Below are 25,292 nucleotides of genomic sequence, written 5' to 3' on the forward strand. Positions count from 1 at the left end.
CTGTATATTACAGAACTATCTATTCTGTGTGCTGAGGTTGGCTTGGGCTGCTATATAAATAGGTTGCTTCACATAAAGCATCACTCCCTACCCTTCTCTAAAATGAAACTGCTCTCCCTCCTGGTCGCTGCATTTCTGTTCTGGTTCTTTCCCTGTATACTATAAACGCCTTGTTAATCAAGTTGTTCTCTGTTGGATTAGATGTGCTGTTTACAATGCCAGGAGCTGGAGGGAATAATTGTGATTTCCTGAAATTTGTTTAAATAATTTGATCTGTGAGTGATTGAAAAGACAGGTGTCCAGTCCTCTCTAGTTGATTGGCTGTGTGGTCTGATATCTCAGTACTTGTGCTGCATCACTCACAGCTGCTGGGCAGGAAAAGGTTGGCTATTCCCTGCACTGGTAGCTCAAAGTGAGGAGCCACCATGGGACAGCTGGACCATTGGTCATGCCCAGCACTGATGATGTACAAATGGGGGTACTTGAAAAGTCCTGCTTGTGCATGCCAAGTGCAGTGTGTACCATGGGTAAGTCTGCCTCTGCCCCTTCCATAGGGCTCAAGTTGTGTTGTAGAGGACTCACTGGCAGAGCATTCCCTAAAAAATAGCTTTGGTTTGGTCATTCAGTAAGCAAAGCATTTTCCTGAGTGACGAGGCATCTGGAGCACTCATCCTTTCAATTCGTTTCTAGGTGAGATCTTGCCTTGAGCTAGGAAAGATTTGAAGTAATCTTTGGATGCATGGGCAGGATACAGATGGCACCCTGTCTCTGTAGCTGTCAGGTCCTTTCCTCCTAATGTGTTAATGGAATAATCGTGTACCAGTGGGGAAATCTTAGTCATAGATTATGCTGTGTGTGCTACGTATAGGTGCAGTTTCACCTTAAAACAGAGCCATGGTTTACTGCTGGCTGCTTCTTCTCAGAGACTGTACATTTTTAAATTGAGTTTGCATTCATCATTAGTTGATTTTCTGTGAAGATCTGTAAAATCTCTAAATACATCTCTGTATAAGCATTTGGAAGGTATGTGACTCGTAGCCTCAGAGTGCTTCAAAGGAACATGGTAAATCAGGTGTAGGACAGATTGTGTAGCTCTGCAGCTGATAAATTGAGTATATGGTCAGAAAGGGATTTTGGATTAGGACATAAAATCCCTTGATCAAGCTCCTATATGAAAGTAGTAGGACTCATGCTGCTAATTTGCTTTGATGCTTTTGAAGTCATCCTCTAAGTAAGCTGGTGACTAACCAAACTGCGGCTGCACTCAGAAATTCCCTCTGTACTCTTAGAAGTGGACGGTGCTGATGATACCACTGAAGTGTCTTAAGGGAGATGAGCAGGCAGTGAGAGGGAAATGTCTGGATGGGTTCAGTCATGAATCAAGACATCTCAATGCACCACAACTTTCATTTCCAGAGTGAGGCCATTTTCTATTGCAGTTTTGCCATAATGGTTTGCACAGGACCCGTCACTGAGAATGAGGTGACATAACTTGTTGGGCTGCATCCAGTGAGTCCTCAGCCTAATTCCAGCAATGTCGAGGGGAACACCAGATATGTTTTACAAGCATATGAACCAGATTATAATGCTAGGACTCCATCTGGACTGTTTTGATAAGTGGGAGCACACCAAAATGTTGCAAATTTAATTTGATGAGTTGTTGTGAGCTTCAGCCTCAGAACTGTTCGTTCATGCTTTTGTGCTATTTTAGCAGCGATTGCTTTTCCATTATTTGATGCACTGTTGGTGTTGGATTGCTGAAGCAGGAAGGTAAAATGTTGACTCCAGAGGTGAAAAAGAATGTTGAACTGCTCGCTTCCTGGGGTTAAGGAAGAAGGCAGAACCGCTGTTTCCTTCTCTTGAAAGAAATAGTCTGCCTACCCTTCTGCAGAAATCATGTATGTTTTTTGTGTATCTACGGTTTTGATAGTGAGAGAGAGCTAGAATTCCCTTCAGATGTGGATTTTAGTCTGTTTTCTTCCCAGTGGAGTTTGTATTGGACCTTTTCAATTTAAATAATGGAAGTTTGGCTGTCTGGAATCGGGGTGCATTCCAAAGGAGTACATTGCATTTTGTTGTTTTCTGCTCGGGTTGTGAGACTCATGCAAGTAAAATATTAAATTCAGATTCAAGTTTGAAGATACAAGATCAAAGCTCTGGCAGTCAGCAACTTTTATTTGTGAATTTCTGTTTCCATTTGACTGTAACGGGGTTGTTAATGTTCTTGTCTAGAAATGAAATTATTACAGTGGAAAATGGGGGTGGCACGCCTAAATGGGCTGTTGTGTCATTATCCATCAATCACAGGCAACAAGGAAACAGGTATTTAACACAGGAGGACACAGAGTTATTATCCACCCCATTCCCCTGCAAGCCACAGGGCACTTTCTAGACTCTTATTAAAGCTTTAATACCTACGGAGAGCACAAGAAACACTGTGTGCTACAAGATCAGAGATCAGGAGTTTTGCTGTCATTCTGCATCTGTGCAGGACCAGGAAGCACGGGAGGTGGAAGAGCAATGAGAGTGCTGGCAGGCAAAATCCCTCTGCACTGCTGAGGAAAAGCACCAGCTTCCCCAGTCCTCTCGCATACGGGGGAGAATGTCTTCTTCCGTCATGACAGGGAATCTGTGAATGGGACAGCCACTGACAAGTCCTCAGTAGCACTGTGTGACCAACTTACTGAATCCTGGCTACAATTGCTCCCAGAAGAGGGTTGTGTGGGAAAATCTTGGAGCTGTTTTGTACAAGGAGATGTAGGACGGAGGTGGAAAGTTCTTCCTGGCTTCTGCAGAACAAAAGCTGTCAGATGTAAAGGAGCATTCTGCCTGAAGGTTTATTTTGTGGTGCTGTTGCACTGTGTGTATGTGTTGACAGCTACCAGATGTTGCATCCAAGTGTTCTCCTGCATCTCCATTGCTTCAGGCCACTTGTAAGTTCAGTTAGTTATGCCTTCCACAGGATGAACAAACAGCTTCTGAAGGACAGGGGTCTAAAATTAAGTCTGTCATGTAAGGAATTACATTTTTAATGAGGGTCAAAGCTATAAAGCTGTAAACATAAGATTTAAGTTTTTAAAACTCTGAAGCTGTCTTTAGAACAAGAGAATGAAAGTAATTTTCTCTTGTTTTCATAGACAACAGGGGAAATCTGTTTTTTGTGATGTACAGTCCATGTCTAACAAGGAAATTAGCAATATTCAGATGGGCTTCATGAACCAGATTTGAGCCAGGATGGCATTTAAAGCCCAAGCAAACATTTGATGTACTTTTCCATCAAGGATCTCAGGAGCAGAGTTAACAGAGAAAGTAATTTTAAGTCTTAAGAATCCCAAGATGTATTTTCATACACTTAATACCAGGTTGAGAAGTCTCACTAAGAAGCTTTCTCATGGTGCAAAGCTGTACATTAATGATATGATGACTAAGGTATTTTACTGTTTATAGCCTTAGGGTTTTGAAAGCCTGATTGATTCTTCCCAACCTGTGATATCACCGGAGAGGAGTGCTGAGGTGGTTTGGATTTTTTTTCCCTGACAAGCTGTTGTTCTGGGCCTGGTTCATGTGGAATTGGTGTGTCCATTCTGTTAACTCAGCTCTTCGCGTTTTCTTCCTTCCAGTGTGTACTGAGCACATCACTAAACGTAAGAAGTGAATTCCAGAAAGTTTCACAGACACCTCCTCATGACAGGGAAATGATTGATCCATCTGGCTCTAAGAAGAGCAGCTGAAAGCATCACCTCTCTTGTGCTCCAGTGCGTGCTGCAGAGAGGTGAGCAGCACACAGGGAGCTGCAGGCAGTACCCTGTGCTTGGCTGCCCTCAGTACCTGTCCTGAGCCTCCAGGTATTAAATCCCCAGGTATTAAAGTCCCACAGGTGGTTCAAGTCACAATATCTGAGCCACCCACTACTGTGCTGCTTATCTGACAGTTTAAAGAGATGTCTGTGCTTGCTGTTTCCCCTTCCCAATCCCTTAGGAATTCAGCCATGCTGAGGCACTTGTGACACAACAGGGAACTGTGTTCTTTTCCTTCCTTGGTGCCAGGGTTATCAGAGGAACTGCTGTCCTGCACACTCACCTCTCTGGCTCTACTCTCCCAGAGAGCTGAGGTCAGCCACCGGAGCCTCGAAGCCTGGAGAGTCACTATTTCTGCACCCTGACAAGGCACTAAATTCCTTTCTTCAGCAGTTCTGAACTGAGCAGATAGGAATGATCTGAATTTACCTCTGGACTTTGTGCAGTGCAGTTGCCTGAATAAACCTCTTAAACCTCAGTGCCCTGAAAAAGGAAGAGGTGCTGTGTCCCACAGGGAACTGTGACACCCACTAGCACTACGTTGCACCAAAGCCAGGCTGGCGGGGAAAAATCATTTCCCTCCAAAGGGCTTGGATAACTGTTTTCATGCTGTGTCAGGTTTCTTGGCAAATACTGACCCAAGAGGTTAGAGCAGCTGTTTTCCAAATCAGCTCCTAGAAGAGCTCTCAGGAGGCAGCATCTGCTCAGACACAGAAATCTGTACAGGTGCCAGCCTGAAGGTGGGCCAGCTGCCTTGATGTTCTGTCCAGGTGTGACCATTAAGGATGTGGATATAACTTTTGGGCAGGCCACCTCAAGGTCACATTGCTGGGAATCATCATTGGGATGACACAGGTAAGTGTTGCACTGCTGGTGGTATATGGCAGGGCTCTTGGAGGCAGTGTCAGACACCCACTTTTGTCATTAACTGGGAATCTAGGAATATTGAGAAATGTTGTCTCTAAGGATAAAACTCTCTTTTCTTCAGAGGTACTTCCTCTTCCCAGGGTTTTTGGGACTTTTCCTTTCAGCAGAGGCTGTCCTTCAGGGAGCTTGCCTGAGCACTGGCTGCGGAGAAGGCAGTGCCAGGGAAGGCTCCAAGTGCCTAAGAATGGAGCTTGGAGGTGTGTCTGGAGGAGCCTCTGGAGCACACCCTTCCCCTTCACAGCTGGTGTGCTCTTAGCAAACGTTTGCTGCTGCACTGAACACCCTGAGTTCTGTTCACTATGCAGGTGTTGGAATTGGTGTGTGTTCCCAAAGGTACATGCTCCAGAGGAAACACATGTGTTGTTTGTGTGTGGGGTCTTCAAATGCTCAATTGAATTGTCTAGCAATAAACTCACCCCTTTAAGGCAGAGCTTTGCAGCCTTTTTTTCCACCATGATTTTGCATTGGGATTGCTCTTTAGGGTTTTGATATTTATGCTGCAAACCTATGATTAAGGTGCTGGGTGTTTCCTCATTGTTTCCCAGCTTCCTTATGGCCATTGCTAATTGTAAAGTATCCCTGAGGGAGGTGCACAGGAAGGTCCTGGGCTGGATTAGTGCATTGTGCTAATGTGCTTAAGTTTTATATTGTTTAACAGTGAGATGGGATGAGATGACCTTTGAGGAAAAAGGTGGACATGTTAAAAAAAAAAAAAAAAAAAAAAAAAAAAGGCAAGAAATATGTCCAGGCAGTAGAGCAGCATTTTGGATAGAGAAGGGAAGTCCCTGTGTTGGGAGAGAACAGGGTCTGTGAAGCAGCTGTTGTTCAGACATTGTCCATGCAGTAGCCTGTGATAAGTCAAGGAATATTGATGAGGCAGAGCCATGTGGATCCTTCCCTAAAGCCATCTATGAATGATGATACTCAATATGCTAAATATTTTAATACTCTTAAGTTTTGATAGTTTAAGTACATTTTTCAAATAGAGGATTCAATGTGATTGATACTTTCCTGAGCATGAAAGCGAGTGTTTGACTTAGAATCATTTAGGTTGGAAAAGACCTTTAAGATCAAGTCCAGTTGTTAAAGAAACTCAGATGAGCTCCTACACGTATCTCATTATTTGGCCATAACCATCCATGCTTCTCTTTAGTTGTGGAGTAGCAGCACAGCCAGGGCACAGAACTTGTCCCTCTTTGAGCTGTTGTCCCCAGATCCTCACTCTCTGGATCTAGAAATCTTCTGACTCCTTCATGCTGTAAAGAAATGGCTTTCATTTTAAAATTTCCACTTCTTTCTCGGTGATCCTATAGCTGATCAGCAAAGGTGCCCTCTTCAATGGAGAGAGGGAAGCTGGAGGTCAGCATTAGCCAGGAAGAGATGCATTAGGGCCTTGAGTGTCATGCGAAAGTCCACTTGGCTTCACTGGATCAAAGAAAACTTTCCAGTTTGTTGAAATCTACTTAAAGGGTGAAATGCAGAAGCTATTCATATCACCTGCTGCCCAAAGCTGGCCCTTGAGCATGTGAGGTGCTGAGCACATTGTGTGTTTTCCCCAGCTGCAGCACATCGCTGTTATCCCTCCTGGAGCTGTAATTGGGAGCTTGCCTGTGCCCACTGTTCTGGTGCTCTCAGAGCAGGGCTGAGAGTGCTGACAGGCAAAGCAAATGCTGTGTTTAAAAGATAAGCACTTTGAGAGTCCTAACTTGGAACTGAATTGGAGTTCAAAATTCAGGCATTAAAAATGTAGAGAGCTGGCATAGTCTGAAAAGCAATTTCTGTGTGTGTTTGCGAAAAGGATATCAGTGGGGGAAGGTGAGCTGTAGAAAGATACTGGGACTTGCTTAAAAAGGGGATGGCTGGTATCCAGGGAATTTAGAAACCGTAGGAAGAAAACTGGAGGTGTCTCAGCAGGCTAGCTGGGGTGTCTGTGGAAATAAGGTACTTAAAGGATGCAGACTGGCACCTTCTGCTAAAGGACAAATGGCCTGGATAACCAGGCAGGAGGGGGCCTGAGGAGGGAGCAAGTAGATATAGAAGCTTGTGGGGCACAGTGGATGGTCCCAGTGCTAGTGGGTAATGGGTTTTGAAAAAGAGGTACCAGGAGCTATCTGTGATAAAATAATCCTTATATAGCATCTTAATCTGTTACATTTTGCTACTGAATCTTTAGCACTCTCTCAGTTATCTTTCTAATGCCTCAGTTCTGTGTTAGTGCCAGTTTTGTTTAACATGCCCATTAGTGGTGTGCCTGAAGCAGTGTTCTGTCAGCTCGGGATGGATGGTGACACCTTTGGGCTCTCACTCTCAGGCCTCCCCCGACCTTGAAGACCAGGAGCCCTAAGCATGCCAAGCTGGTTAGCCTTGGATCACTGTTGAAATAAATGCCTTACTGCTAAATGCTTCAAGGTGATGCCACGTGCTCTTCAGCTCCATAGCGTCTCTGATGCCCAAGAGCCAAATATCCTGACCACTAACACAGTTTTATGTTGTCAGTTGTCATCTCAGTGTTAGTCTTGATGGAAATCTGTAATAATAGTGCACAGCAAAGTTGTTTGGATCCATTTGGTGATGTAGCAGCTCCTCAGGGATCTACCACTTTTCAAACCATCCTTTTCTCCTGTATATCTTGAATCTTCTGCCTTGGCTGTCAGCCACTCAGCAGTAGAGTGCTGGATTGCACTTCTAGATCAGGCCAATAAAAAGCAGTCCCTGAGCTGCAACTGGTTTGAGAGCTCAAGAAAGAGGCTGAGAGCCTTGGGGAAAATCCCACCTTGTGAGGAATTTGCTTGTACTTACTCTTGCTGTAGGAAATGCCAGATTGCTGCAGTACCCTGCAGCAGCCTGGATTGCTCTTGTTTCTTCAGCTCCATGTCACGTTCCATTTTCTAAGTGTTTAATTACAGATGGATTGTGGTTTGTGGGTCCACAGCTTTTCTCATATGCTTTTTGTCAGAGGTAAGCAGATGTACTGCCTGTTGCCCTGTGCACTTGAGTCCCTTGTCCAGCAGCTGCTGATGAGTTTAGGGATAAAAACTTCAGCATATGGAAAACAGGGGACGAGAAGCCAGTTTCTGTGGCTGGGATGATCTTCTGCTGAAATATATCCAGCTGGACTCTTATCATCCCAGGTGTTGGCCCTCTGCTTCATCCCAGGAAGGTGCTGCCTCCTCAATTCCAGGAGCAGCTGGGGATAGGGAGACCTTTGGTGTTTGATCTCACCTGCCTGCCTAATTTGAAGGTGAATCCTGTCAGGGAGAGAACCCTGTGCTCTCCCTGCCAGCTCCCACTCAGCCTCTGCATGGTACATGCCAGTGGAATAGGATGCCATTACATAACTTGCATTGTGTGGTGGTTGGGGGCTGTTAAATCTGCATTTCTAATCCATACTCAAATAGGAGCAGAACCTGAAAGCATTCTGATTTGCAGTTCCAATTAGATAACCTGGCTTGTGCTGTCAGCCCCTTGTTTCCTGTGCTGTGCCATCCAGTGCATTTGGAGGCCAGGGCTGGAATATACCCTGAGGATGGCAAGAGCTTTTTATTCTGGGAAGTGCTGCTGGGACCAAGGGCATCCACTGCATTCCCAGACTGCTTCCTGGAGTAGTGTCTGAGCATTCCCAAGGCAATAAGCACTTGTCGTTAATCATTTTAAATAATTTTTAAATGACGGATGTATACTGATTTTTGAATAACCATCCTAATTATAGTAAATATGCAGAAGAGGGCTGAATTAACATCATATAAACAAGGTTAGTATGGTATTTTAATGTGACTGCTTTGCTCTGCTGCCCCTAAGCATTCTTTTGTCATAATCTTCGTATGCAGGTTTTTATCTGTTTACAGATGGTATTTTCAGTTAATTTTTATCGTGTTGAACCATGTAATCAGTCTTCCAGCTTGGTTATTAATCAGCGAGGAAGATACCTGAACCTTTCAGTTCATGGTACAGATATTTTCCATTTAATCAGACCACAAACAATATTAGGAAATAATTAGCTGGTGTGGTGTTTGGTTTGTGCATGAGCCAGCTTCTAAAAGGGGTCTGAAGACGGTTCACTTGTGGTGAACCAGGTGCAGGAGGCACCTCCTGCAGTGCCTTGGGGTTGTAGCCAAGAAGAAAAGTTTGGCTTACTAATCCTTGTGGCTTTGGGTTCTTGGTAGTAGAGCCTTGGTTGTGTTCCAGAACCGATGTGCACCGCCCCAGGTGTGTTGTCTGTAAAGGTGAGACTGACAGCTGCTGTTCCACTCAGTCAGGCACTCTGGTCTGACTTGTGACCAGGGATGGTGGCATCCTGTGTGGATGGCTGTTGCCATTCCTCTGGAAGAACTGGAGCACATTCCTCCACAGCAATCTGTGGTGGTGTTGGTTGCTGCATCCACATCTCTGTGCCGTTTCACGGTCCCTGTTGTAGCTGTCAAAGCATGACCTGTGGGGTGAAATATTTGGAATGCTGTCAGCTCATTGTTTGGAGGCTCCAAAGTGAAATTTTACTGAAGGTTTCAGTGTTTGGATAAATTCAGTTAAAGGAGAAGCCTGGTTTTATTTGAGGGAGTGGCTGTGTTCCGAAAGCTCTCCTTCCACATTTCCAATTTTCTAGGTCACTCTTGGATGCTCTAATTTTTTTTCAGAGAAACAGTTAGCAAAAGCTTTGACACTGATGATTTGTATTCTGTCATCTCAGTCTTGAGAGCAAAGAGATACTTTTTTGGCAAGTTCTCCCCCTCCTCAGCCCCCAGTCATCATCATTAAAAGGCTGTCAACAAGCATGAAAAACCCGGCGTGCCAACTGTAAATGCTAATTGACAGACAAGCAGCTGAAGCGGTGGCTTGTGCAGTGGCTGACCTGCAGCAGGCTGTCTCCTGGCCCTGGCAGTAGCTCCATAGGTTCCCTAGGAGGTGGGATCAGAGTGCTCAGTGCTAATCTACCTGCAGAGCCAGGCTGGGCTCTGTGCAGAACAGGGTAAACTAGAGGTGAGCTAAACCCAACCTCAGAAGTGGGTATGATGTGTCCTAGGGTGTGGTCTGGCTTTTTTCTCACAGGTAGGCCTACCTTCCTGGTATTCTTTAATGCTTCTTTTGGGAACAAAAAGCTTGGAAACTGCTTTAGTGAAACTAGCTAGCTTTGTTGCTGAAGCCCTGTGTCCTGCTGACACAGTCTCCAAAGTGCTTTTGGATGGATTGCATCACCTGTGGATATCATGGCTAAGGGATTTTCTTTTTTCTTTCTGTCTGTAAAAGCAACCTGTTCCTGTGGGGTTTGTCCCTGCTCACTGAAGAGCTTTGAGACATGGCTGCCCTGTGTATGCTCTCTGCAAACAGGCTTTATGGTTTCCTGGCACAGCTCTCTAGGACCATCTCATGGTAGGGCTGCTCCATGGATCAGTCTGCTGACAGGTGTATTTACATACTTGGCCATAGGGCAGATTTTTTAATAGTTGAACTGGCTGGGACTGAATTGTATCACTTAGATTAGAATTCAGTGTTGTATCTCCAATGACCTCTAAGCAAAAAAAAATCCATGTATAACTGTGTTTGAAAGGTATCAAACAGTAGCACAAATCATTGCTCCAGCAGTAAAGTCCTGATGCTCTGTTTTGATTAATTTGGCAATTCAGAAAACAGTAGAATCTGTTCATGCCCTTGGAAATCTGGGCATTTCCATGGCTGAGAGCTTGCTGTCCTGGTGCTACAAAGCTGTGCTGCCTTTTAAACCCTTCACTGGTGAGTCAACTCTATGTTTACTGCTAGTTATGAGGGGGAGGTTCCTGACTGGGAAGACCAGAGAGACATTTCTGTTTCACTCTGACTTAGAAAAAGCCAAGCTGCTCCAAAGTACAGGGTATTAAAAATACAGAGGAATTAACAGGCATAGTGCAGATTGGTGAAAAAGTCCAGGATAAAATGCCTGAATGTGGAAGAGATATGGTTCCAGACACAATATGTAGCTTACTTTAAGCTTACCTTTTCCCCCCTGCCCCCAGCACTCTTCCCTGAAATTTTCAGAAAATCTATGTCCTTTCAGCAAGATTTGCTCAGTGGAAATCTGCTCAATTATACTGAAATTTTTACACCGTAAAAGATCTAGATGAAGAAGAGTAAGCAGAGACAGGCACTAGAGGAAATAAAGGTTCTGAAAATATTTTTGATGGAATCTAGTAACAAAATGGGAGAACGAGGAATTCAAAGCCACTGAATCCTGACAATGTGTGTCCTAAGTGAAAGACTCATTTTGGAGAGTTAAATGATGATTGCAACCTTGAAAATTACTTTATCAAGAAGAAATCAGTAAGAGAGAGCTTGCTGGAAAAGTGAGCAGGCAATCAGCAGGGTGTTAGGGAAATCAGGGAGTAATTATGCAAGTGACACTTTCTGCAGCCTCCGAAAATGGAATTTTCGGAAGGGACCAGCACCACCAGCACAACATGCACTTAAATACCATTTTCCGTGAAACCAAAAATAACCTTAAGGCTTTCTGGGAAGGTTTGTCCTCAGTGGCTAGGAGAAGGATGAAGCTGTGTGATGGATTGGCCCTGCCAGAGGAGATGTGCTCTAGTTGAGTTTTTTGTTTCCTGAGCTCCTAGGCAGTCCTGCAGCTGCCTGGTGAGGGGCTGCTGTTCCCAAGGACTTCCCTGGGCTTATGAGGATGTGCACCCTGCCTTCTCCTCCTGCCTCTGCTCAGTGTGTCCTGAGGCATCCACAGGCATTTCTAGCCTGCTGCTGGCACTGCCCATCTCTTGAGTATGTGGTGGGTGCCCTGCCTGGGAGAGGGGGCATGTCTGTCTCAGGGACCAACAGTTCCAGTGGGACAGCCTTGATTTCCGCTTCCCTTTCTCACTTGTGTTTCCTCAGGTACCTTAAGGAAGGTGCAAAGCCTCTTGTAGACAGGTGAAATGAGCAATGCTCCCTGCTGTGAATAGACCCTGAGCAGGTTCTCCAAGGATGCAGCAGGGTGCTCTGTGTGCACACACCAGCCTGCAGCAAAGGCCAGAGTGGCTCCACTTTCTGTCAGGCAAAGGCAGGTCCATGCTGGAAAGCAGTGCTTGAGCAGCTGGGTGGCAGAAAGGAGCCCTTCAAAATGTTCAACATAGGCCTGGTAGGGAAGGATGGCTTTGGTTCATAAAAGGCAGGATGGGAAGAGGGGAGGTGGTGGAACCCTGCTGTGTTCTTTTGTAGGAGTTAAAGGATTGTTTTACTGCCACTCAGTGATTCCCTCCTATGAACTCTTCACTCCCACTTTGCATATTCCCTAGCATCTCCCTCACGTTCTGCAGAGCAGTTTATGCATGGGTGTATCATGACTTCTGAATAATAACTCTGGGAACTTGTTTTCTCGTGTTCATGGTTTGCACTGGGGGTTTTAGCATGGTGAGGCTACTGGGTCAGAGTACCTGGGAAACTTCTGACTCAGCAGAGGTCCCCAAAATAGGCTGGGACCGTTTACAGCTCCCTGACATCTGTCTGTGCTGTCAGGCAGCTGCTCTCCTGGGACTTGGGAGACCTGGGTCTGGGTCTCTTGATTGATACCAAGTCTCAAACTGTGCTACTGGGCAATCCAAGCTGTGTGGTCTGGCAGTGCCTGCAGTGACAGGAGATGTCTCATGGCTGTGTGCATCTGTGACTTGGCCTGCCTGCATCCTGCGTGCCCAAGCATGGCCTGTTGTCCATGGCAGATGGGAGCTGCCAGGAATCATTGCTGCTCCAGGCAGGAGCCAGGGGACTTGTACCTACGACCCATTCTATCTGCATTTCAGCAGAGCTTGTGGGTGTGTTGGCACATCTCCAAAGCATCACTTGAGGATCTGGCAGCAGTGTATCTGTGGGCAGTGGAGGCCCTCAGGTGCTCTGCTCAGGCGCTCCAGGCCAGCCTCAGCAACGAAGGGCTGGCTGCAGAGCAGTGCCTTTGCTGGCTGCAGGGCCAGTGGCAGATTTCTGGTGTATTTCTCTGAAGAAAAGCCATGGTTTCATGACTGGCATGAAGACTAACCCAAGTATGAAAATTCTCTCACCTGAGAGGATTTTCCCATGCATTCCTCCTCGAGTAGCTGCATTGAGACCAGCCTGGTGGTGGCTGGTGTGAGGGAGTCTGTCCAGCTGCCCCTTGCCAGCACCTGGACTAAAGCAGGTTACAGCAGTTTCCCACTCTAATTACTTGTCTCTGCTCTTCCTGGGAGGTGGCAGGGCCTCTCCTGCCTGGTTCCTCTGGAGCTAGCTAACACAGCCTTGTAGCCCCATGCTAGAACAGGGCACAGGCTGTTTTCCTCCCACTTCCATGGCAAAGCTCCAGCTAACTGAACTGGGAGACTTTCTCCCCCTTTCACCCTGTTTCACTTGCAAAACCTTTAGGAACCAGAGCTTTCACCCCTTTCTTTGCCTCTGAGTAACCTGCGTGTGCTGGGCACATTCGTCATTTCCCCCCTTGTCTCAACAGGGAACTCTTACAATCGGTGGCAAAGAAGTGACCCTTGAATACACTCCGTGCCCAGAGTTTTGGCGCTGCAAACGTGTGAGTATGTGCTCAGAGCTGTGTTGTGCTTCCCCTGCTGGCACTCGTGGCAGTGGCAGCTCAGAGGAGTCTTTGATACTTGCTCGGTGGCCAAAGTCCCTCAGAGTAATTAATACCTGCCGTGAAGCTCTTGCCCCTTCTAAACTGTGCTCTTGCCCCCCTTGTTTTTGGTCTCACCTCTGCATGCATGTTGCTGTGGTAGCCAGGCACAGAGCAGCCTTGTCCCTATGCAGTGGTTCCTTTTTAAAATGTGGGAAAAATAGCGTGTGAATCCTTTCTCCTTAAAAACCACAATGAGACAGTGATTTTGCCAACTGGAATGGAACAGGCTTTGCTCTGGTTCTTGGGTGTAACCACCCCTCTGCCTCACACAGGAACCTGTGGTCTAGCTGTGGCTGTAGTAAGTGCAGCAAGGAAGGGAGCATGGAAATGGATCCACGTCTAGGCAGCATGAGCCAAGTCTAGTACATGCTGGAACCGATCCATTTCTGGGAAGGCACAGTTGCCCAAGGGTCATTTTGTTCCTGTGCCCTCCCCAAGGTTCTCCCAGTACAGGAACTTGTGGCTGCAGCAGGCTGGAAGTGATAGCTGGAGAAAGGACAGGATTGTTCTCTGCATTCCCACTGAGTACAGGCTGAGTTTGCAGCAGGACTTGAAAGGGTTGGTTCTAATTAGAGTCCCACCTTGTCCACTGGATCACCCTGGGCTACAGAGACCCTCATCCAGCTGACTGGATGCACTCAGCTGCAGGCAGAGCTGTTGCTCCGTGCCTCATCTCTGCTTGCAGCAGTCCGGAGGTGGAGACACAAGTTTCAAGCAGTGGTTTCAAACAGCTCTCAGTGTACTGAGGTGGCTGCACTTATGTTCCCACTGTTGCTGTGTGCAGCCATGGGCTGAAGGAGTTTTTTTGTGCCCCAGAGCATCCACAAGGTTTCAGTCATAGGAAGAAATTGCTATGAAACCAAAGCAATGCATTTGCAAAGAGCTTAAGGAGGAAGTCATGGATGCTGTGTTTGGAAAGAGCTATGAAAATGGGGCAATTGGCTCTCCCCACAGTGGCTCTAGGTGGGATAACTATCCAAGCCTGTACAGCTCTGCCTCTTGGTTAACAGACACCTCATTATTAACTCTCAAAATTACATCACTAGCTACAATTCAGCTCAGATAAGGACTTCAGCACTGCCTGAGAGGTGAATTCAGGTTAGAGAATGCCAAGGTGACTTTGGACAATTTGAATCAACATTGTGCTTAGCAGGGAGCTTTTGATCCAGCATCACTTGAGAGAGGGAAGAGTTCCATCTCAAGGACTAGTGCATAAATGTGTGCTCCATGGTTGTGTGAAAGCCCTGTTCCCAAGGCAAGCCCAACTGTGAGTCATATGAGCATTTATCTGCAATTCCAGCAAAGGCCCCTGCTGCCATTTCCCATTGCTGTAACATTTTCATGGCTGCTACTTTCTGAAAGCACACTGCAGAGTCTGGAATTCTGGAGCAGGTTGTACCCGCTGCCTTCAAAACATGACTTCCTCATGCTGTCCATCTTGCATTGCAGTGTAAGGTGTCTACTGTGGGCTACAGATCTTCCTGTTCCTATTGCAAGCTCCCAAGAGATGGTGAGTATATGTCGTCCCCTGAGCTTGGTCAGTTAAAAGTTTCATCTAACCTGACAAGTAAGTTTCTCTTCAGGTTTCCCATGGCCTCCCTCTTGGGGATGGACTAGCCGAGCACTGTGTGGGAGGATTGTTGGTTTTGCTTCACTTAGGCCCTTTTTGCCTGTCCACACTAAAGATGTTACATGCAATGGGTCACTGTCAGGTTCTCTGCTGCTGTGAGGCTGGGTGGAGAGGTGTCTTACTGCCCACAGCCTTTCCCTCCTACTGCCTGGTCTTGTCCTTTCATCCAGGGAGTTACAATTGTGTGTCCTCTGGGACTGTGAGCTGGTACTGCTCACTATAGGTGAGATGGCTTTCCCTTGACCCACCTTCCTTGGGAGGTGCAGCTGCATGGTTTTAGTGTCACTCAGAGACTCTCAGATTTGCCTCACTTTTGAGACTCTCAGATTACGATCACAGAATCATGGAATCATTAAGGTTGGAAAAGACCTCTGGAATCAAGTCCAACCATTAACACATCATTGGAAAGCCCACCACTAACCCATGGCTCTAAGCACCATGCCTACACATTTTTTGAACACTTCCAGAGATGGTAATTCTATCACTTCCCAGGGTAGCCTGTTCCAATGCTTGACAGCCCTTTTGGTCAAGAAATTTTCCCTAATATCTAATCTAAACCTCCCCCAGGGCAACTTGAGTCTGACTCATTTCCATTTGTCCTATCACTTGTTCTTGGGAGAGGAGATTAGAGGGGAATCTGGGACTGGAATTGTTGAACTCACCTTGCTGGCTGTGAAAAATGCATGAGAGGAGTTCTCCAGGAGCTTCTCCTCACCCCACCAACACCTCTGATTTCTGGGGTGGGAGGGCACAAGAGCCAAAACACACTTCCTTGAGGAACTGATTTCTCTGGGATGATGACCTTCTCCATCCCTGGGTGCAGTACCAGGGGCCACAGTGCCACAAATGAGTCCTCCACCCTCCTCTGGCACTGTCTGTGCATTCCAGCCACTGTGTAAGAATTGTCTCTCTATCTTTGAGCAGACTTCTATGTATTGCACTTGAAGAAGCCATTCACTGCTGATGCAGAGATCTCTGTTTACTGAAGAACTCTCCCTGTGGTTGTTTTCTGTACTCTGTGGCTCCTCCATCAGTGTTGTGAAGGCAAAATTCACACAGCTGCCCCAATGCAGCTGTGGGTTGCAACAAAACTGCCCAGGGAAAATTAAACAGAGCCTTTAACCTGCTGTGAAGACAGATTGTGGTGAATGCTTCTTACTGGCCTGCTTTTCTTGAGAAAGGGTACAGTAAGATAACCTCTCTATGACTGGGTGAAACAAAGCAACTCTCTAGGCGTTTGCAGTGGTTACTGCAGCTTTGTATGAGTTCTGGCATGCTTTGTGATGATGGGTGTGAAGTGGGCTTAAGTGCGCCTCTCTTACAGGGAGCAGAGCAGGCCCAGAGTCCAGAGGTGGTGCTGAGGGAGAGGACACGTCGGCTGAGCAAGAATTCAGTAAGAGCTGCCCTCCCCATCTCTAGGGTTGTACTTGTGGCTGTGTGATTTGCACAGGCAGTTCTCACAGCTGCAGGTGCAAACTGGTTTCATCTGCAAATTTTACATGAGGTTCTGTAGCCAAAACTCTGCACTCTACAAACTGCAGACAAATGAGTACAAGCCTGTCCAAGGTGAGCTGTGCTGGCAGCCAAACAAGGCACTGTGCAGCTTTCCCAACAGTTGTGTGCAAAATCGTTGTGTGTTCTGCCATGCCGCCCACTGCCCAAACAGGATGAGAGCAGGGACTTACTCTCAGGGACATTAAAGAGGGAAGCTTCACTGTGCCATGTCTTGCACCCTCTTTTACCTCTCTGTGGGAAGAGGCTTCAGCAGCAGGTGCTGGGTTGGTGGTGTCTACTTTTGCAGCCTCACAGATCTGGCTTCCCTTTCCAGCAGTGTTAGAAGCTCAGGTAGAGATCTCTTCTGCAGGGAAGCCAGGCCATTCAGAGATCTTCAAGCACAGAAGCTTGTTGAGATTTGTGTTCTCTGAATGGTATAGCTAGATTGGGGGGGCAGGGTGTTCCCACATTCTTTCTGCTTCAGCTGTGGTCAGTAGGCACCTGATAAAATCTGTGATTGTATTATGGATGTGTTTGACTCAGTGGTCTCAGGGGGGGTCTGAGCCCAGTTTTCCTCCAGCATATAAACAGGGTGACAGTTACTAGTTGATATTGCTATCAGGAGTACATCGTGGATAGTAAGGATCGCTGCCATATAGGTTGTCCTGGATGTGGAAGGAAGATGTTTAAATCCATCCCTGATTCTTGTTTGTTCAGGCAAGAGCCAATCCTAAAAGGAGACCAAAAAGCCTCTTGTCTCTGACTAGAAAAGCCCAACACAAAACAAGGCAATGGAAAGATGACAGTACCTGAACCTTGTGTCTGCTAACTGTTAAAACAGTGGATATGCAGCAGGCAGTACAGGTTGGCCTTTTATAAGGAGCATTGCTGCAAGGGCCAGAAAGTAGGAGAAGAAAAAAACCTGCTAAAGCATTTTTATGTGGAACCAGTTCATTTCTCCTCTCTAATAGCAGAGACAAAGCTTGAAACACCTGAGCAAGAATTGTCAGGTCAACCAGGATCTCCAAAGCAGCCTCTCCAGCCCTCAGTTCCTGCTCCACAGCAGGAATGTCAGCCTCAGGAACAGGAGCCCAGGAAGAGAGATGAAGGCAGGGAGCGTCGGCCCCCACAGGAGAAGAGAAGGGACATGGACCGGCACCAGGAGCCGCCCTCTCAGAGGGAAGCAGAGGAAGCCACACCACCAGATGGTGGAGGAAGCAGAAGTGAGTGACACAAAGACCAGTTTTGGATTCCTCTTGCTTGCATTCCATGAGGTCGTCTGCAGAAAGGGCAGCATTTCACTAAAATGTCTGGAGGCTATTTCTATGTTGTGCATATCTGTGGCATAGAGTAATGGAGGGCTGTCCAGCTCCAAAGGTGCTGACAAATTGCCTTTAGGAAAATCCATTCAGGCTGAGCTGGCTTTAGGGTGGTGCAGTTAACTTAGCACAGCTTCAAAAGTCTTTTGGGCCAGCAGTTACTGTGGGCTGAGCTCTGAGAAGGGGCTACTTTCTCCTCTGTTTTCTGGGAAGAAAAGGTTAGCAATTGGAGGCGGTAACTGGAGCATCTTGCAAAGTGGAAAGAAAAACGCATTGGCTTTGAGACTCAACTGCAAGGAGCTGTGCCCTTGCTTTGAGTGGGTTTAGTCACAGCAGACTTGGTTCTGAATTATCTTTTTCACTGCTTTTTCTTCCTGGGCCACCTCCCTGGTTGTGTGTCTCAGCAATTATGCTGAAGCGCATCACCCGGTTCACCCCTCCGGAGGTGATTGTGGGGCTCCTGGCCCCGTACGTGCGTCTGTCCACGTCCAGCGTGCGCATCATGAAGAACAAGGCTGGGCGGATGGGGCAGACCTATGGCTTCATCGAACTGGAATCTCATGCTGTAAGTAGTTTTCTGCTTTCACCTGCTCCTTTTGTTGGCATCTGGTATCTGTAGATGTAGAGAAACCACAGAAATATAAGAAATCTCTGTACTTGTGAGGCTGCTGTGCTGGAGTCAGTCCTTTTTTCTGCTTGTGTGACCAAGTACAGGAATTAGCTGGTACAGCTGTTGTTCTCTGGCTTTAGTAGTCAAAGATTGATTGTTGTCACAAGCTGTGACACTGATTGAGTTTCTCACCTCAGTACATTTCTTTCTAGACACTCTAAACTTGAACACCTCTTTCATAGGTATTTGGTTTGCAGAGAACTTGAATCTAATTATTTTTGTTTGTAGAAGGCAAGAATCTCAATTAACACACCCTCCCATGTCAGAGGGTTCACATTTTCTGTTTCTGGGTGGCTCCCAGACTCCATAGCTGTTCTTTGATGTTGTTCCCAGAGAGTGTTTACCAAAACACTTCAGGGTAGCAGCAGCCACAGTGCTGCACTGTCTGGCAGCCCGAGGAGAATGCTGTCCCCAGCTGGCTGCTGTAAGTGGTCGGTCATAAGACAAACAGAGAACCTCACATTGCATTTATCCCTTTTGTCACATCCTAAATACCCTTCTCTGACACTTAGACTAATATTTACTGTTGTGTTTCTTGTCCTACTGAGCACAAAACATTCCTTTCAGACAGACTAGATTTGTACAATGTAATGTTTCCTTCTCATGGAAAGGGGCATTCTTCTTCCTTTTACAGGAGGCGCTGAGGCTGCTGAAGATACTGCAGAACCTGGATCCCCCCATCTGCATTGATGGGCGTACATTGGAAGTGAATCTTGCTACAGGGAGGAGAAGGTACTGACACATGAGGCAGTGGCATTGTCCTTTATGTGCTGTACAGTGAGGCTAGAACTCTGTTGTCAGAGCAGGTGCTTGAAGTTTGGCATGGGAATTAGCACAGATGTTCCTACAACCAAAAAATGTGTTGGAGAAGTGAAGCTTGAGGAAGCTTCGGTGATTGAGCAGAATGGGATTAGTGATCACAGCGCATCTTGTTGTTCAGCTGTCAAATCCCATTCTGTAGGAATTAGTGGGTTCAGCTTTTTAAAAAACATGTGGAGAGAGTCATCTTTGTAGACACAGCATAGTGGAGTCATATTTCTTGCGGAGAGAATGGTTTGCCAAGTCTGTCTCCTGGGATGGACACAGTCCAGCATGTGGCCAGAAAAGATGGTCTTTCTGCCTTTATTGGTCCTGCTGATCATTTGAATATACTGAGGTTAGTGTAAAACCAAATTGGTATTAACTTGCAATAAACTTGCAAGTTAACTTGCTATAAATATTAACTTGCAATAATAAACTTGCAAGTTAACTTGCAATAAACTTGCAAGTTAACTTGCTATAATATTAACTTGCTATAAACTTTTGTCTTAGCAGGAATGACTATGGGGAGCACGGTGACAATTCCTACTATGGCCCGGTAGGTCTGCACAGCTTCCCTGCAGGTTGCTTAAAGGGAGGGAGCACTGGGGGGTGATGGACCTGACTGTGTTAGGCTTTTTCTCTTAGGCTGCTGACATACTGCAGAACATGTTTCGCCGCATTTGAAGATGGGCTGATAATGCTCAAATGTGTCCACTGCTGCTCTGCCCCTCATACTGTTTATCATTGCATAGAAGTGCAAGTCAGTGCTGCTGGAGGAAGTTCTGGACTGGGTTACTTGATGCCACACTTTACAGAGGGATTTCACTGATGACTGATCTCAGTTCCCAGAGTGAATGTCTCTTTAGTGTTTGTTACTAGACTACAGGACTCTTCCCATATACTGGATGAGGCAAAGGCTTCCATATGGATTGCTATGAGCACCTCTCATGGAAGCTGCAGAGATCTCGTGCTTTGTGACACTGCCCATTGCTCTGTAGATGAAAAGCTATGTCTGCTTGTGCTCTGTTTAGGATGGCTAAATGAGCCCTTCTCCTGAACTTTAGGCCTGTCAAAGGGAGGAGAAGCAATATGATGTTTGTTAAAGAGTGTCTGATTTGTTTGTGTTCACTTACTCCAGGGCAGAAGGGGCATGAGAGACAGGAGGGGTGGCGAATCACAGAGACGCACCAGAGCACAGTGTAAGTTAAACTCTGCTTCACTCCTACTGTGGAGACTTTTCTTCCTTAAAAGGGCACTGACATGTAGAAATCAGCCCAAAAATATTTTAAAGGCTAAGAGTAGGTTTGTTTGCTACACCCACTTGTGAGTTCCTTTGCCAACTTTGTTTAGTCACATTTTCCTATCTGATGATGTGCGTCTCTCTATTCTCACTGTGCAAAACTGCATGCAGATAAAGGAAACTTGCTGCCTATTTTTCCTTGTTGTGGAAAACTGATGGGATAAAATCAGCCTGGCAGTTACTAGAGAAGACAGAAGAAAATACACTTGATGCAGCAATGCCAGTAGCTGGAAGTGCACTCCTGATTGTTTTACTGATTTAGATATAGCATTTCTGAGGTCTGTCAAAAGACACTTTGGAAATGAGAAGCATTCCTGACATTATGGGCCTGCTACCCTTAAGGCCTTTGGCTTTTCCTGTATAAATAGTTCGCTCCCCTTTCTTCTTGGGAGCTTTCATGCACTGATGGGGTGGAAGGGATGTGGGGAGTGTCATCACTTTAAACAGGATTGAGAGAGAACAGCTTTTCCTTGTTCACAGGAGTGGGTGGATGTAGATACTCATTACCCCATTCTTAGGGAAATTACTGAATTTCATGACCAAGTGTTGTGGTCTTGTGATCTCAGCACAGCTCCTGTAAATTTGTTTTGATATGGAAGTTTTGCCAGAGTCCTAACCGGAATTGTGAAAACTTATCATCCCTCTCACTCCTTAAAGAAAAGATTATGTAGGTCAAGTGATGTGAAGATACTCATACCTCTTTTGCCAGGAGAAAAAAAAAATTATTTCCCATTATTGATCCTTTCTCCAGCGTAATGTTTGTTTGTGCTTTTGTCTTTGTAAAAGGTAAGTTCTGCTTTTGGAAGCCTGTGGTGCTAACTCCTGTCTCTCTCTTCAGCACCATCAGATGTGTCCACATACATTTATGATCCTGACACTGGGAATTACTATGATCCCATAGCTGGGACATACTATGACCCCAGAACTCAGGTGAGTCCACAAGCAGGAAGCTTTACATACAGTATGTTCTTACAAACTGCTCTTCTCTGGAGGGATTTTGCAGCCACATCCTGAAGACAAGACAGTGTAGGGCAGTACAGAGGCTTTGTGTTTTTCACTCTGTCTTCTGACCTGTATGAAAGGGATGCACATTGCAAAATACAACTTAATGAGAGGCTAGGAACCCATTAGCTTGTGTTGAACCAGTTGTAACTGCCTCTTGCCTCTGAAGGCCTGCCTTTGGAGAATTTTTGGTCTGCTTTTTCTCAGGTAGACTTAAAGGCAGAGCATCATAGCTAAATTTTGCTGTAGACATGTGATATGTGACTGTCTGTAAGAAAGAATGGACAGCAGAACTCTGTTTTCATCTGTGGTCTCTTTGCTTCTCTACCCTAGCCAGCAATAGCTGTCAAGGATGCCAAAAAAGAGCCATCAGCAGCGATTTTCTGGAAATATAATCTTGTTTTCATGATCCTGGGGATGTCCATGTTGTGGGAGAGCAGGGCAGTGCTCTGGTGACCTGGCTGTGGTCAGCTGTCTTCTGCCCCAGCAAAGTTCTGAAGCTTTTGCCCTCTGCAGTCCCTTCCTACTGTGCTCAGCAAGAAGCCCAGTAAGAAGACTGCAGGGGTTGGGCTAAGCTCCAAATGCCTCTTTCAGAGGGAAGTGACGATAGAGCGGGAGCCCTCCTCACCCCCGCCGGAGAGCAGGAGGCGGCACGGGAGCCAGGAGTGGACAAGTGACAGGAAGGAGCCACACGGCAGGGACAACAGGGACAAAAAGGACAAAGGGAAAAGTACTTCTGCTAAGGTAACTCCCTCCAGGCATCAGAATGACCTGAGGCCAGGAGGCTGAGGGAAAAGGTTAGAAAATGGAGAGTAATTGGGGGATTCAAAAAGGATGGGACAGTGAGAGAAGACAGTGGGGTCAGCAGCCAGAAAGGCACATGGTGGTTGTCGAGCCTGGGAGTAAGTTCCCAAAATTTTTCTCTCCTTACATTAAATCCAGGGCTTTTCATCCCTTCTTTATGGTGAAGGATTCGAGCACATCCATGTAACTGAGACATGTTTCACTCATGTTGCTGAAAGCACCCAACTATTGTAATAGACAACAAAAAACTGACAGAGACATTTAAACGCACCAAGTCAGATGATAATGGATAATCAGCTCTCCCCTAACTGCAGTTTCTGCCCCCCCAGTCCTAGGACAGTGCCCTTCACTGCTGTTCCCAGTCAGCAAATGCCAGTGTGGGAGCTGCTGGTTGGGAGTAGCTGGCCAAAGCAATGTTTGAGCACAGCCCAGGGCTGTGGTACTGACAGGGTCTGAGGAAGGCCGGGAGAGTTGCTAGATGTGATTTAGCCACCAATGCAGAAACTTTGTGTTCTTCCTTGCCTCTTGGTCTGAATGTGCTCAGTGGCATGACCAGTCCTGGGCACAAGGGACTTGAGGGCTGTAGCTCTCCCTGAGGCTGGTAATAAGCCAGCCAAGGAGTCATCAGAGGCTTTCAGGGACACTGACCTAGGAGAAGCGTGGTCCTGTCTGAATGAAGGGTAAAAACATCTCCAGTAGAAATCATTCTGTCATTTCCATGGATGCTCAGAAGTGGCTTCCTGGCTGCACTGTGCTCTCTCTGACACCTGTGTAATCGCTGGCCTAATGCCCAGTCCTGGATTTTTTAGAATGAGCCTGGAGAGGAGAGATTCTTTGCAGAAGATGTCTTCAAAAAGCCATTGCCTCCCTCTGCGAAGAAGGATGAGAGCACAGGCCTGGTAAGGTGTACACTTGTCTTCCCTGGTCAAGTATGGGTAACTCACGAGCCAGTAAATTGGAGAGTGTCCAGGGCTCCAGCCTAGTTCTCTGTAAAATGTGTGAAAGTGAAGCTTCATCCCAGCCTACTGTCTGTGCTGCTGAGCTGAGTATCACAGGCTCATCCTGTGCAGTGCTGACTGCAGTCTCTGGTGCCCTCTGTCCAGGCTAAAGAAAATCCTGAAAACCCTGCCATGCTGGCTGAGCCTGGCCATATGTTGTGCCACAGTCACAGCAGAGAAAATTGGTGTTGTCTGGCAGTGGGGGTGGCTTTGAACCTGATCTTCATGTCCTTTGTGGACACACAGAGGTGCTCAAGTGTGACCTGGCCCTGCCGCAGCTCCATCGCTGATATGAGGGACCACTGTCAGCATCACAGTGTAGCAGAGAATGAGAGTGGGATGGGCTGAGGCAGCATGGTGAGCTGCTGCAGCTGTCTCTGAAATCATGAATATGGCTCCAGGAGAGCTCTGGATTCCCCAGAATGGCAATGTCTCCCACCAAAACCACCACCTCATTTCTGCCAACCACCTGGTTTCCTTGGAGACCTGTTTGAATAAGTGCTTAGTTATTGTGTGCTCTGAGTCCATGCTATGGCTCTCTCAACACCTGACCTTGACTGTTTCAGACTGAGACTGGAGAGGAGAAGTTCTCTGCAGAAGATATCTTTAAAAAGCCTTTACCTCCTTCTGTGAAAAAGGAAGAAAGTGCAGCCCCAGTAAGTGTGTCCATAGGATTGGATTTTGACCTCTTTGAGCCTGGATACAGTTTTAGGGAGGCTCAGCACAGCCTGGCTGCAACTGTGAGTGCCAGAAGTGCCAGAGATGTTTCTCATGCCAGAGGAGGGAGTGCTGGGGATGGAAGACAGTTTGTTTTTTAAGTCTGACCTTGTTTGTGGGCTTCTGGCATGGGGACATTTGTTACCTGCATTCAAGCAGGATCTCACTTAACCTGTCCTAAGGCAGAAAGCTTTTCCAGCCACCTCCAGGCTGATGAAGGGCAAATCTCACTGATCTCCATTTCTAGAGGAAGTGAGTGACAGCAGCTCACTGCCAAACAGCCACTGCCTCAGTTGGCTTCTTGTGCTCTCAGGTGTGTGGCAAGTTGGAAAAACCTGGCACCAAAGCATGGCCTGTCTAGAGAGCAGAAGGGCTTCCACCCCGTGGTGGGAAGGGAGAGAAGCCAGCCAGCTCCTCTCTGTTCCCTGCCTGTGCTGCTGGGAAGCAACTCTCTGCCTCTTGGACTGGAACAGAGACAGGAGCTGGGAGCTGGGGAAGTAAAGCCCCGCTGGCCTGGCAAGCTTGATGCTACAAATTGTCACACTTTTCTCCACTTCCCTCAGCCCAAGGTGGTGAACCCTCTGATAGGACTGCTGGGAGAGTATGGAGGAGACAGCGACAATGAAGAGGAGGAGGAAGAGGAGGAGCAGTCCCAGGCTCAGTGGCTGCCGCCTCCCCCGGCACCGCGCGAGGAGCAGCCGCGGAAGGCCAAGGCCAGCGATGACAAACTGACTGACTGGAACAAGCTGGCCTGCCTGCTGTGCAGGAGGCAGTTTCCCAACAAGGAAGTGCTCATCAAGCACCAGCAGCTTTCCAACCTGCACAAGGTATGGGGAAGCTGGGGGCTGCCGTTGGCTCAATGGCTTTGTGAGCCGCACGGAAAATGCAGCGGTTGGGTGGAAGAGCTGCGCTGAAATTGTCACAGTAGCAGGCAAAGTTCCCCCAAAGCTCTGTTCAAAGCATTGTGTGAACTGCTTGTTCCTGCCATGGGAGTGCTATAACGTCAAGGTGTGACTTTGTAAGCTGTAGTGAGATAGCTAAGGCTGGGGAGAGTGGGGTGCTGGCACACACAAGTGTGAGAGCGGTAAGAACTTGGCACATGCACTCCCATGTTCTGTGCTGCCTTTGAGCTGGTTGCCTTCCTTACTGCAGGGAGGAAGGGCTCCGGGCCTCTGTGGGGCAGCAGGTGGTCTGGGCAGCAAGAGAGGCTGCTGTGCCTGGTATA

At 47.0% G+C, this 25,292-nt stretch overlaps 1 protein-coding gene across 4 annotated transcripts in view; it reads left to right on the top strand.

Annotated features, from left to right (window-relative positions):
- Nucleotides 1–25,292, top strand: part of RBM6 (RNA binding motif protein 6) — a 57,642-nt gene that overhangs the window by 28,106 nt on the left and 4,244 nt on the right. For 2 of the 4 annotated variants that reach the window (XM_072934862.1, XM_072934863.1), the window contains exons 7-19: nt 13,156–13,230; nt 14,782–14,842; nt 16,287–16,355; nt 17,428–17,679; nt 18,180–18,340; nt 19,080–19,177; nt 19,757–19,802; nt 20,385–20,445; nt 21,385–21,476; nt 22,143–22,292; nt 23,162–23,251; nt 23,917–24,006; nt 24,631–24,894. In XM_072934862.1, coding sequence (XP_072790963.1) covers nt 13,156–13,230; nt 14,782–14,842; nt 16,287–16,355; nt 17,428–17,679; nt 18,180–18,340; nt 19,080–19,177; nt 19,757–19,802; nt 20,385–20,445; nt 21,385–21,476; nt 22,143–22,292; nt 23,162–23,251; nt 23,917–24,006; nt 24,631–24,894 — 1,509 coding nt within the window. The remainder of the gene's footprint in view (nt 1–13,155; nt 13,231–14,781; nt 14,843–16,286; nt 16,356–17,427; nt 17,680–18,179; nt 18,341–19,079; nt 19,178–19,756; nt 19,803–20,384; nt 20,446–21,384; nt 21,477–22,142; nt 22,293–23,161; nt 23,252–23,916; nt 24,007–24,630; nt 24,895–25,292) is intronic. The other 2 variants (XM_041718664.2, XM_072934864.1) reach the window with 2 other exon arrangements.

The sequence above is a fragment of the Taeniopygia guttata genome, chromosome 12 (genome assembly GCF_048771995.1).
Source record: "Taeniopygia guttata chromosome 12, bTaeGut7.mat, whole genome shotgun sequence".
Classification (NCBI taxonomy): Eukaryota; Metazoa; Chordata; class Aves; order Passeriformes; family Estrildidae; genus Taeniopygia; species Taeniopygia guttata.